This window comes from Alosa alosa, chromosome 14 (assembly GCF_017589495.1).
Source record: "Alosa alosa isolate M-15738 ecotype Scorff River chromosome 14, AALO_Geno_1.1, whole genome shotgun sequence".
Taxonomy (NCBI): Eukaryota; Metazoa; Chordata; class Actinopteri; order Clupeiformes; family Clupeidae; genus Alosa; species Alosa alosa.
In genome coordinates, this window is record NC_063202.1 from 14,658,340 (window position 1) to 14,671,348 (window position 13,009).

Below are 13,009 nucleotides of genomic sequence, written 5' to 3' on the forward strand. Positions count from 1 at the left end.
GCTTCCCCTCAATGTCAGTGGCACATGTCTCAAAGGGCCATGCTGAGCTGCCTTTGTTGTTCCTAAGTAGGGGTGGGATCCTCTCCTCTCGGTTAAACCTGTTGGACTTGTTGAGCTCTACCTTTGCATTTCATTACCTCATCATCATTGCTTTATAAGTCACTTAGAGTTCCTGCCAATACATTTCTTGTGACAATACATTTCTTGTGACAACAAACTTTTTTTCTATTTAGTTTGGGACACTTCTCTGAGCCAGACTGTGTGTGCGTGCTTGCTCTGTTTTTTTATATGTTTTTATATGGAGGGTGTGTTTCTCAGTGTGTGCACATGCTTGTTAACTCTTTCATTCAAGTGTCAGGTGTGTGTATGTGTGTGTGTGTGTGTGTGGGTGTGGAAAGAGAGGAGTGCCCTGGGTGTGTAGACTCTTAGGTAGACTCTGGGAGAGCAGCGGGGTTGGGCCAGTCTGGCGACTCCAGTGTCTGGAGTCACTTCCTCACACGGTACTGCGTCTCACAGGGACTCACCTCCTCATACGGCACTGCACTTCACCACGACAACACCGTCTCCCACCTGTCGTTAACCATGCTTAGCCTCATCAGACTACCTCGCGTCTTCACCGTCCATCAAGTGCCAAAAGTAAGTGCCATCAAAAGCTGTACGTAAAACCAGCCATATCTACACATACATGTGTTTTTGAAGATTATAATTCAGCATTTATTGATTTATTTGTTTTTGTCTTTAACAGATAGTTTAGGTTAGACATGGACTTGATTAAAGTGTGTAGGCCTACATAAAATGTGTCCCTGTGTTACAAAGGCATTCCAGGAGGATAGCATAATTTCAGGCTATCGCCATCCTCGCAGTTCAGCAACTGACTGCGTCCTAAGCCTCTTCCAGCTGACCAATGAGACGCTGAATATCTGGACACACTTCCTTCCCACATGGTAAGCTGGTTGGCCCTCTAGCCTCCATCAAAGCTCTCTCCAACCATTTGGGTTTACTGTATGAGGTAGTGAGAGGCAGAACAAACAGAACATAATGTCATTTTTTGTGTCAGAGTGCTTATAGGACAAGCTTAAACAAGCTCTTTTGACATAATCATACCTAATTGAGGTTAACTGTCTGCTTGTTCCATCAGTGGGTAGGCACCCCAGCTGTTAGATGATTATGTCGTGAGGAGCTCTGTCATGTTCCATAAGATGATGGCTGAGAACTCTGAAAGCTGTAGTGAAACAAGTCTCTTCGCCATGGCAACAGCATTGTGTTTGTTTGCCGGTGGTAGGGCCTAGTGTGTGGAGGTGTTTTACGGGTGCAGGCTGCTCATTGATATTCCCGAGTGGAAGACTCTTTCCCTCCCCACGCTGAGAGCTGACTGGTTGTCGGCATCCTCGGAGAGATCGCGGCCCTGCTGTTGTAGCGCGGGTCTCCTGTCAGCGCTAATGAGCTGCCTGTCAGACTCTCCGAGGAGCTCGCGCAATTAGTAAACAGCCCGACACAGAGATGGCAAGCTGCAAACATTATCTTTCATTGCATAACCAGCCCCTGGCTCATTCCCCAATGTAACGTGGAAACAAAGCCTGCTGCTTGCGGAGGAGATTGCAAAGCAAGCATGTGTTACCGCCGATAAGCTTGGTTTGATTACCGAATTAGACATACTTAAAAACAGAGCTCCTGACAAACCCTTTCAGGTCAATTCTCTCCTTTGTGTTAGCCTACTTTCATTCAGATTTGTGTTTTAAGGGCAGTTCAATCTTGTTATTAAGACCTGACAGGCATCACATTACCCTTTCCCCTGTGGTTTCTCAACATTTTCTTAGATCAGCAGGCTGCTTTTTTCCTCTTTCCTTTTTCTCTTCAATGAATAATCTGTCATGTTTCTACTAGTTAATTTAGGAATAGCTAGATCTTTATTTTAATAATAATAACAATATTTATTTTTCTTGTATAGAATATGAACTATTATTTGGCACAACTCGTATGTATTTGAATAATTTGAAAAAAATAAGTGTAGGCTACTTCACTATAAAAATCTTGAAGTGTAGGCTATACTAGACCAGTAGTGGATTTAGCACCTCTGTATAGCCTACAATATAGTAGATCACATGGGCATGACTCCACTGAAATGGAGAAACTTGATTGGCTCCATGCTGGACCCATGTATGTCTCTGATATAAAGCACATCCATCCCCACCCTGTAATACTTTAGTCATTTGATATGCTAGCTAGTCCTTGCAGCTATACAGGAAGTCCTCTTGATCCTCGTGCAGGTACTTCCTGTGGAAGTTGCTGACGGTGGTGCTGATGCAGGATGTGTGGCATGACGCCTACACCTGGCCGCTGCTGGTGCTCTTGGTGTCCTGCTGCGTGTACCCGCTGGCCTCCAGCTGTGCCCACACCTTCAGCACCATGTCCACCAGTGCCCGCCACATCTGCTTCTTCTTCGACTATGGCGCCATCAGCTTATACAGTCTAGGTGGGTTCATCAGATCAGCTATGTCTCCCCCCCTCTCTCTCTCTCTCTCTCTCTCTCTCTCTCTCTCTCTGTGTTTAACCACCTCAGCTGATAGCAAGGTGACCATGTGTGTATAACATGTTTGTTTTAGAAATTACATGTCTGCTTTCTCCATTAAACTCCATATAATTCCATCAATGCCATCATGTCATCCCCTGCCTTGCTTTCTCTCTCTCTCTCTCTCTCTCTCTCTCTCTCGACTACACAGGCTCGGCTGTCACGTACTCTGCTTACGTAATGCCAGATGGCTGGTTAAATAGTACCTTTCACAAGTACTTCATCTCCATTGCCGTCTTTAACACAATCATCTCCACCGCCATGGCTTGTTACTCCAGGTAATATAAAAAAAGAAAACTACACTCCCTCCTTCACTAACAGGCTGGCTGCCTTCAAATAGGCGTTATACCAGGTGTTCCTGGAATAATGTGGGCTGATAGCATTTGGGAATGCTTCGGGTCTCTTTATGCATAAATTGAATTGAGTTCTGAGTCAACAGCCAGTCTGTGAGTTGGGTGCCCACTCAGTCCGAGTAATGAATCACCACACAGTGACTGAGAGGCCTGTATCATGTAATGTGCGAAGGCTGTTGGGTTGGACACTCGTGATGTAGATGTGAGAACGGCAACTGATGTGTGAACACAATGCTTCGAAGCTTCTGTCCTATTCCTGCATAATCATAAATAAAACTGCCCCATTAACCAGCTGAGTGTGCACAATTAAGCAGACAGTGTGCAGAGATTGTTGTGTCATACTTGCATTAATGAGCCCTGTTGTGGCGTAGTGGTACAGCTGGTGGTTGCCTGATTGTTTCTTTTTTCCTCTCCTAACATCCTAAGGCTTGGCTTACCATTTCTCCACTATAACCATGACACCCTTAAAAGGTAAATGATAATGAAATGAAGTAAGTGAAGTAAATAAAATGAAGTAAGAATACCGTAACATTCTAGAATGTGTGTGTAGAGAGTGTTTTGCAATGCTTGCTGCATAGTGCTGGGTGTTGTTGGAGAAGACGTCTAACCAACTTTTCCTCTTAAGTCAACAGCATTCACAGTTAGGCTACAAAAGGAGCCACATTCACATAAATTCATCACATATTGTATTTCACATATCATAACAAATGTTAACATTTGTTTTATAATGGGATTCTGCAAACTATTGTGGATATAAAGATTTGTTACATTTTTGCAAATATAATATTAGGATATAACTCTATAAAATGCTCTCAATGTTTCTCAATTACCATTTCTGCCATTAAAAATGTAAAAAGATATTCTGAAGTAGAGAAAAAAATAATCAAGGACAAAGGTTGCCAGGGTTATCTGTGTTGGGTGTGCATGTCTGTGTTGAACTCAACGACACAATTGTGGTCCGGACCATCCATTGAATTAGTTTGTGGCTACCCTATCAGTTCCACAACTCCATTGCACACAGGGGATGGTGTGTTAGTGCTTTGTGCCATGACGATGAATGCCAAATGCACACAACCTTTGCCAGTGGCTGCCAGCTAATGAATGCTGTCAATAAGAATCAAATAGAGCCTCCCTACGGCTTGGAGGACATACTGATGAAATTGTCCTTATTCATTTTCATTAGATTTCCTGAGTGCCAAAGCCCAAAGCTGGGCCAGCTGATCCGCATACTGTCCTTCGCCTTCCCTTACTTGTTTGACAACCTTCCCCTTTTCTATAGGGTGAGTCTTTGGCTATGCTCTAGAGACTATTGCATTTCTACTCATTTCTACTCATTCTATGGTAATCCCACATTGTGTACTGTAACTTCCTGGGAACCTCCTGTAGGTGAAGAATGCATAGACATGGTCAGATGTCTTGTGACTGTGTTAAAGTTCTCTACATGGTGACAGCAATGACATTGCCCCCCCCCCAGCCCCCCCCCTTGTGTGTTTTGGTTCGGGAAGGCTGCACAGTTAACGATGCCAACGCGCTGCACTACCGCCACATCGCCCTGGCGTTCCTCACTGCATTCCTGTGTGCCACTCACCTGCCCGAGCGCCTGGCTCCAGGACGCTTTGACTTCATAGGTACAGCGTGACACAGCCAACAGCCAACTCCCTGATAACTCACACACACACACACACACACACACACACACACACACACACACACACACACATCCTTTTATTAACATGGATTCAGCATGATATGTGGTTTCTTAACTGAGATTAAAAGAAACATTAGATGTGTTTCTTGGACTGGCATTAACACCTTGTGAGGAAGAATGTTTGTCCTTGAAATCTCAGTTTAGTCAAATCTGTTTAGTACACTAGCCATCTGCCTGACAAGCATCGGACAGGTCTGATGTATATGATCACATGAAATCACACTGTATGCACTTACAAAATGATGTATACATGTTATGCATATTCATTCATCCCCTTCCCAGTCTAGAAGTGTTTCTGTGCCACTTGTTTGGTACATTGGTACTCTCTGCTGTCTAGCAATGCGGCCTAATCCTAATCCTTATAGCTGTTCTGCCTGAGCTCGTCGATTGAAGACTTTCACTGTGTTACTGTCACAGGCCACAGCCACCAGCTGTTCCACATGTCCGGGTTGATTTGAATTCGAATGAGCGTATACATGTAGGAGTTAGGCAAACTTCTATTACATTATCTGGGTGTGTTAGTCCGGCTGAAAAATCTTTCGATTTCAGTCGGACTTACATGTTTACATGCATTTAAAAAGTTTGATTTTGGTCGAACACAATTTTTCGAGTGTCATGCAAACGTACTGACTGCGCTACTGTCCCTCTCAGGCCACAGCCACCAGCTGTTCCATGTGTCTGGGGTCATCGGCACCCACTTCCAGATGCAGGCCATCGAGATGGACATGCATCTGCGGCGCCAGTGGCTCTCGGAGCGTTCAGCGCCCATCACACTCTCGGGGACGTTTGGAGCAGCTGCCCTGTGCGTCTCCATCAGCCTGGTCATCATCTACCTCTTCAGCCTCTGCCTGCTGCGGCGCCCCACCAACAGGAAAGCCCAATGCCCCAACGGAAAAACCCGAGGCTGCAGCAGCGACTGAAAGCACTTGTGGCTGTGTGTGTGTGAGTGCCTGTTGATACTGGACTGGGGCCAGTTCAACAACAAAGACTTAGTAGTGCTTTGTGAGGAATCTGACGACCTTTCACGACCTCGACTATGCACTACACTGAGAGGGTATACTCTAATCAGCTATGATTCACAGACGCAACATACCTAGGAAGTCAGGGTGGATGAAAAAACAAACAGTGAAACCAGACTTATGAGAGAACACAGAGTGTGTGTGTGTGAGAGAGAGAGAGAGAGAGAGAGAGAGAGAAAGACAGAGAAAGAGAGAGACAGTGACAAAAGGATTTACACTTTTCAAAAACAGGTGCTGTGCTGTGCTGTTTCTGTCTTTACTTCAGGCAAGGGCATGTCGTCTGTGTACTATTAATAATTTTCTCTTGCGATTATTTTTGGCCAGTTTACAACTGTCACTGTTAGTTGAAGATGAATCCACTGAGCTTCAAAAACAATGTATATCACAAACAAAGTTTATACAGTATGTGAAGTATATATTCATATTTTATTTGACTTCCACACACTGACCTGTTATGTTACAAAACCACCTCAGGATATACTTTTCAAAAAGCTGTTTAATTTCTGCAGCGGCTAAAGATCTTTTTTATTGGTTAACCGAGACCTCCACCCCTTGTTACAGTAGAAAAGGGTAGTCATACAGGTTGCATAGCAACCAGTGCCAAACCTTTCCACTCTCAGTCTAAGAGATTATTATTATGTTTTTTTTTTTTTTGAGATTTCAATTTGTGACATATAAGATGAAGAATGTTGAAGTACCTGCTCGCAGTGATGACAGCAGAGACAGATCCCCCCTCAGTGCTCTGTGATGTATTGTTATGACTGTGAAGACAGGAAGCAAGACATGAAGACGATGCCGTGACGGGAGCAGGGGCTGCTTTCAGCTCCGCGATTTCTGAAAGCACTTAGAGATTTCTGGATTTGTTTAGTTTAGCTATGAATACACATCCAAAATCTATTACATTATTTATGAAAGACAGCAATGTAGAATGTCTGCAGAATATTTAACATGTTGCGTTGAAGCCAGAAAACTTTGATGGGTGAATTGTATTGACTGGATTGTGTTCCCTGATGTTGTAGGCTAATTTTATGTATTTCTTTTATTTCAAAATAAATGTTACATTCTCATATTGCACAGATACACATATAAAATGCTTGATGGTTTCCGGTTTTCTAGATATCATAGGCATAGTAAATATCTTGATCAAAACAAGCACAATTGCTTTTGTGATTTTGATTGTCAAGCACTTTTAGACAATGGGGCCAAGTCATACATTGGCTAGTTGAGTGTTATTTTCATACAGTATATCTTTGTTTTTCCTTCAGGTGACTTTGTCATCACCCATCAAAGTCACAACCAAAATGCCATTTCACACAATGATAAACTCTTAAAATGACTGTTGATAAATGATCAGCCAAAACTTACTCTGCTAAGGTGTTGATCTGCCAAAAAACCTTAACCTTAAGTGTCTATGTACACTATGAAGCATGACAAGAGGACAACACGTATAGTAAGGCAGTGTAGAATAGAACTGGTATGACTGGTAGAATAGAACTGGTACGAGAAATGGTGTGCTATAGCATTTAATAATATCATAATTTTATGACTTACGTGTGCTATTCTGTAAACAAGTTATAAGGTACTTTGATGATTAAACAGAGATTGTATGGCCTGAATATTTTCAATAAATTGCCTAGCCAGAAAATATTAACCTTGCATCCTATCATCAACTGTGGTTTCACAATTCTTAAGAAAATACTTCCATTCATTTCAATGTAAATGTCTGGCTTTAGGGGGTGATTAGTCCAGAGGAAAGGCATGTTCTTGAAGGGTTAATAATTAATTACACTGATAATCTACAGTATTGTTTCTCTTTGGCTGTTATTATGCTGACTTTCCTTTCCTCATTCTTCCCATCTACTAACTAATTTGGACATGAACAGCTTGAATATTCAGCATGCCTACACAGGACCAGCTCTCGTGAATACTTATTACTCAGACTCTTAGTGGAGTCATTGCACTCTCCAGCCATCTAGTGGTGACATATTGTAATTGCAATGGTCTGAATTACACTATTGCCCTGCTTACAGTTAATTACAGGTTTTTTTTACTGTTTACACACATTTTGTGTGTCTATTTGCAAAATGCAAAATGCCTCAAATCTCCAGCAAAATGGCACACAACATTCAAAATGTCATAAACACATCTCTAAAGCATACATTCACCTCATATTCTAAACACTTTTGTCATAATATGACATTTTGGATACATTATGTACACACTGTTGCTCAAACCCTAAAGCTCTTCTGTCTTTCATGGGCTTCTATGCATATTTCCATACAAGAGTGAAAGTCACAAGAAGTTGAAGCACACAGTAAACATGTATTGAAACCAACATTTTTGCCAAATAATTTGCTGTTGTGAATACAGTATTTTACAGCCAACAAGAAAAAAAGAAGCAACAACGACCACGAGATGTACATGGAGTTTTGAAAAATCTGAATTTGCCAAAGACAGAAATTACTATATTTCCAAAGAAAGATATGACTGACTACTATCTCACTTACTTTGCTTTTTCCAAAGAAAATATATCACTGTGTGTGTGTGTGTGTGTGTGTGTGGGGGGGGGGGGGGGGTAATTGGGCAAGTATATTCATAGGCCTACAGTATAGACTCTATCAACATGTGAATTCCTTTTTTTTTTTTAGTATATTTTTTTGGGGCTTTTTATGCCTTTAATTTGATAGGACAGTGGAGAATGACAGGAAGCGAGTGGGAGAGAGAGAGTCGGGGTGGGATCTGGAAAGGACCACGGGGCAGGAATCGAGCCCGAATCACCGGCGTACGCTGCAGGTGCCCCAGCCAGTTGCGCCACTGGGGCCTCAAAATGTGCATTCATAAGGCATTTCCGGAGGCACAGAAAACAACATTGAGCTAATGGTAACTTGGGGACAAGTTTTATGTTAAGTCAACTTTTTATAGAACATTACACTAAAGTCCAATTAATTTTCATTTCAAAGAATCTGCATTGTTTCACAACATTTCAACCGTAAATCCTCTAGCAACAGATTGAAAGGGTCTATCCTATATATAGAGTATATCTATTCATAGACCTATACTACTGTAATGTCACAGACAGTAGCTATGCATGATAATAAGACTGAAGTACCACCGTGACTTCACACATTCATGCCATGCATGTTGAAGAATCATCACAGCACACTATTACTTTGAGGCTTAAACCTGACTGCTGCTTCCTGGACCTTCTCTTATAGACTTCAGTTAAGAGCTGTTTCCCAGCGATGACCCTACTTATCAAGGAGAACTAATACCTATAATCCACAATGCAGACCTTTCTCATGGGAGAAACCACAATCACACCCTTATTAAAGAAATATCACTTTGACCTTGCCGATCTTAATATCTGAAGGCTTATGTCTAACTACATTAATCTGCACATTCCAGAGTCAGAGGAAGAACAGTTAAGAACCTGCTCCATCAGCAGAACTGTGCAAAACAATCAGCTTTAAAGTCACACAATGTAGTTCTTTTACCTTAAAATGAGGTCATTTTCATGCTACATTTACTTTACTTACAATACGGAGAGTGTCTGACATTGCATTATGTGCACCTAGAACGCCTGGTATTGCACTATGTGCACCCAGAACGCCTGGTATTGCACTATGTGTGCCCAGATCGCCTGGTATTGCACTATGTGCGCCCAGAACGCCTGGTATTGCGCTATGTGTGCTCAAAACGCCTGGTATTACACTATGTGCACCCAGAACGCCTGGTATTGCACTATGTGCGCCCAGAACACTTGGTATTGCACTATGTGCGCTCAAAACGCCTGGTATTGCACTAGGTGGGCCCAGAATGCCTGGTATTGCACTACAGAGGTCATTCAATGTGCTTTACATATACAAAAGCAAACAACAAATAAAAGCATAGAAGGGCAATATAGTCAAAGAATAGTTCAAAAGGTAAAGATCATAATAAAAAGAAAACATAAAACGCACAAGGTAAAATCATTTAAAAATAAAGAATAATTAATAAGCAGAAAAACAAAGGCAAAAGTAGTAAAAAAGTAATAAAAGACAAGGTAGATTCAGAATTTGTAACTCAGCGCAGTTAGCAGAAAGCATCTGAGAACAGTTTGTTCTTAAGTCTAGATTTAAAACTGAAAGTTGGTTCCAGAGCTGAGCTGCATAGCAGCTTAAAGCTGCTTCGCGATGTTTAGTTCTAAAAGTAGGTTTTACTTACAAGTTTTTCACATGGGACCTGAGAGAATGAGTTGTGTACTGCTGAAGCATGTCTGATAGGTATTTAGGTCCTGCTCCATTTACTGATTCATAAACAAGCAGTATAGTGCTTTAAAGTCAATTCTGTGACTTACTGGAAGCCAGTGCAGGGACTTGGAGTAATTGAAGTAATGTGGTCACCTGAAGCTGTTTAATTTAGGAAGGCCTATGAACAGTCCATTGCAGTAATCAACCCTGCTGGAGATAAATGCATGAGTGAGTTTTTCTAAATCATGTTTTGCCATCAGCCCTCTAAGTTTAAGTCTAAGTCATATTTTTGAGGTGGTAAAAAGCTGATTTAGTTATCGCTCTCATGTGGCTGTTGAAATGTTGATCACTGTCAATTAATACACCAAGATTTTTAACAGTATCTTTTGCCTTCAACCCTTTTGTGTCAAGGAGAGTGGCAACCCTAAGTCTTTCCTACTTTTTACCAAATATAATTACTTCAGTTTTTTTCTTTGTTCAGCTGAAGAAAATTTTGAGACATCAGGTGTTGATTTGTTCTATACACTGACACATAGATTCAAGGGGACCATAGTCGTTTGCTGACAGAGCTAAGTAAATTTGTGTCATCTGCATAACTATGATATGAAATCAAATTATTTTGGATGATTTGTCCAAGTGGGAGCATATAGAGGTTGAATAATAGTGGCCCCAAGATCGACCCCTGGGGAACACCATAGGTCAAGGACGTTGGTGTTGAGGTACAGTTTCCGATGACAACAAAGAATCTCCTTTCTTGTAGATATGATTTTAGCCAGTTGATAACTATGCCTGTAAATCCAACCCAGTGTTCTAGTCTGTGTAGTAAAATATTGTGATCAACAGCGTCAAATGCTGCACTACCTGAATCTGTGTTGAGATATGCCATTGAAAACTTTAATGAGAGCTGTTTCAGTGCTGTGATTTGCCCGAAAACCAGACTGAAAGTAATCAAAATACCCATTTGATGTTAGATAGGTGGTTAGTTGATTAAAGACTACCTTTTCAATAATTTTGCCAATAAAAGGTTGATTGGATATGGGCCTGTAATTGTTTAGCATGGAGGCATCCAGGTTATTCTTCTTGAGAAGTGGCTTTACAACAGCGGTTTTCAGTGACTTAGGAAAAGTGCCAGACAGCAGTGATAGATTTACAAGTTGAAGGACATCTGCTAGCCAGACGTAGTCATACTCAATTCTAGTCAGAATATAAGTCTGATACTGCTCCATTGGGACATAATTATGGGGCGTATTTCAACCGATACAGGGGGGGAATGCCTCTGCACTCAATTGGATAGACCTAACCAATCAGAGCAACGAAATTGCTTACCGTGAGGTATAGGAAGAAAACACACGAACCATCCTTCTTCTCCACAAATGCCTTAACATTGTTTTCTGGTCTTTTGTAAAAGTAAGTGCCGTCAATAACTCCTAGCCTACAACACTCATTAGCGAAATCTAAGAGATACGTAGTAGGGTAGGCTATAGGGAAAAAACTGATAGCCTATATCCCCTCCGTTTTAAACATGTTAAACAGCTGGGAAAGGCTGTCGCAAATCCCTCGAACAGGTGGTCAATCAGAGATTTCAAACGAACGAGGAACATGTCGCAATGCAACAGCGCTGTTTTCCCTTGATGAAAGTGAAACCATGAGTTTTCCCACATCTCAACTTTGGCCAAAGTTTTCAGAAATAATCGTTTTCAGTGATAAAACCTCATTCAATAATCTGCATTTTCCATATGGGGTCTTAAAAGCCATGTATCCTTCTAGCAACAGCGTTTTTGTTTCAAACATAAGCCTAATCTAAGCATGCTCAGATGACGTGATAGACCAGGCGCTGTTGCTCACCTGTCCATCATCGTAAAGCCCAATTTGATTGGTCCGCCTGATCTAGGGCGAGCATACTTGCTCCATAATGGAGCAATGCCAGACCGAACTTTCCGACCTCAAATGTTGTGTGCGGGACTAAGTTCGGAATGGCACCCAGGCTAGTCATCTGCCACTATAAAAACAGTTTTGAGGAAATTGGTAGGCAGAGTGTCTAAGACACATGTGGAAGAGCTGAGTACCTGTACCGTTTTTTCCATGTGTTTTGTAGTATATCAAGCTGAACTCTGACATCAAGTTAAGTTTCCCTCTGTTTGTAGCTAGAAGTTCCGGTTGTTGAATTAGTAATTGAGCAGATATGTTGAGTCTGATTTTGTCAATTTTACCTTTAAAAAAAGATGAAAACTGATTGCATTTATTAGTTGAGAGAAGTTTAGGCACTAATTTTTAGGGGGTGGTTTGTTAACTTATCAACAGTTAGTTGATAGAATACAAGTGTTATTTGAACTTCTACTGATAATGTTAGAAAAGAAAGACTGTCTCGTAACATCACACTGTATTATCCACAATTCACAATATGTACACTCTAGGAACCATTTAATACCACTGATATTGTTATAAACATTGGACAATAACCTCCACCTCCATCATCAAACATGTTCTGAATGCCTTTTTTAAAAATCCGATACCGCATGGCGCAGTCCACCTCACAGAATTCATAGTTTACCCACCTCTTATGTTACCACTACATCCCTGCTTTTGGTCCTCAGCAAATGGGTTATTAAAAAAATGCGTTATTGTATAATAAAATGATTTACACAGAATGCTGTAGCACCAAATTAAGATCACACTTTGTTTTTTTCACAACAAAAATAGCATCAAAAATAAACTTTAAAAATAAAGAATAGCACTCACAGTTTTTTTTTAATCATTTAATCGCCCCACTAAAACCTGTACTGAACTGAAAATATTTTAGTTGATTCATTGTACAACCAGCAGATGGAGGTTATTTTAGGACAGCAATTTCCGTGGTGATATAATAGCAATGTTAGTTGTTATTGCTATTAGTGTTTTCTCTGTGTACTTCCTCTCTATGGCATGTTGCGTACATAACCATTCTGATAAGAAAAACATAATCCTTCTCAAGTGGCCAGTGGCATAATCATTCTCCAATGGCCAGTGTCAATGGTCCTTCATTACGGCTTGAATGAGCTGGCATGTGCTCAAGGTCTGCCAGATATCTAAGCAGGCACAAAAAATAACTGACAAAGACAAAAAAAAAAGAAAGAACACAAAATGGGACATGA

The 13,009-nt window shown here is 41.1% G+C and overlaps 1 protein-coding gene across 1 annotated transcript; it reads left to right on the forward strand.

Moving 5' to 3' along the window:
- The first annotated feature begins 464 nt into the window (after window positions 1-464).
- On the forward strand, window positions 465-7,300 carry paqr5b (progestin and adipoQ receptor family member Vb). Its single transcript, XM_048263795.1, has 8 exons — window positions 465-636; window positions 817-944; window positions 2,268-2,473; window positions 2,721-2,847; window positions 3,349-3,393; window positions 4,106-4,202; window positions 4,397-4,550; window positions 5,282-7,300. Exons 1-8 carry the CDS (start codon window positions 583-585, stop codon window positions 5,548-5,550), a joined length of 1,080 nt encoding a protein of 359 aa, XP_048119752.1. The 5' UTR covers window positions 465-582; the 3' UTR covers window positions 5,551-7,300.
- The last annotated feature ends 5,709 nt before the right edge of the window (window positions 7,301-13,009 follow it).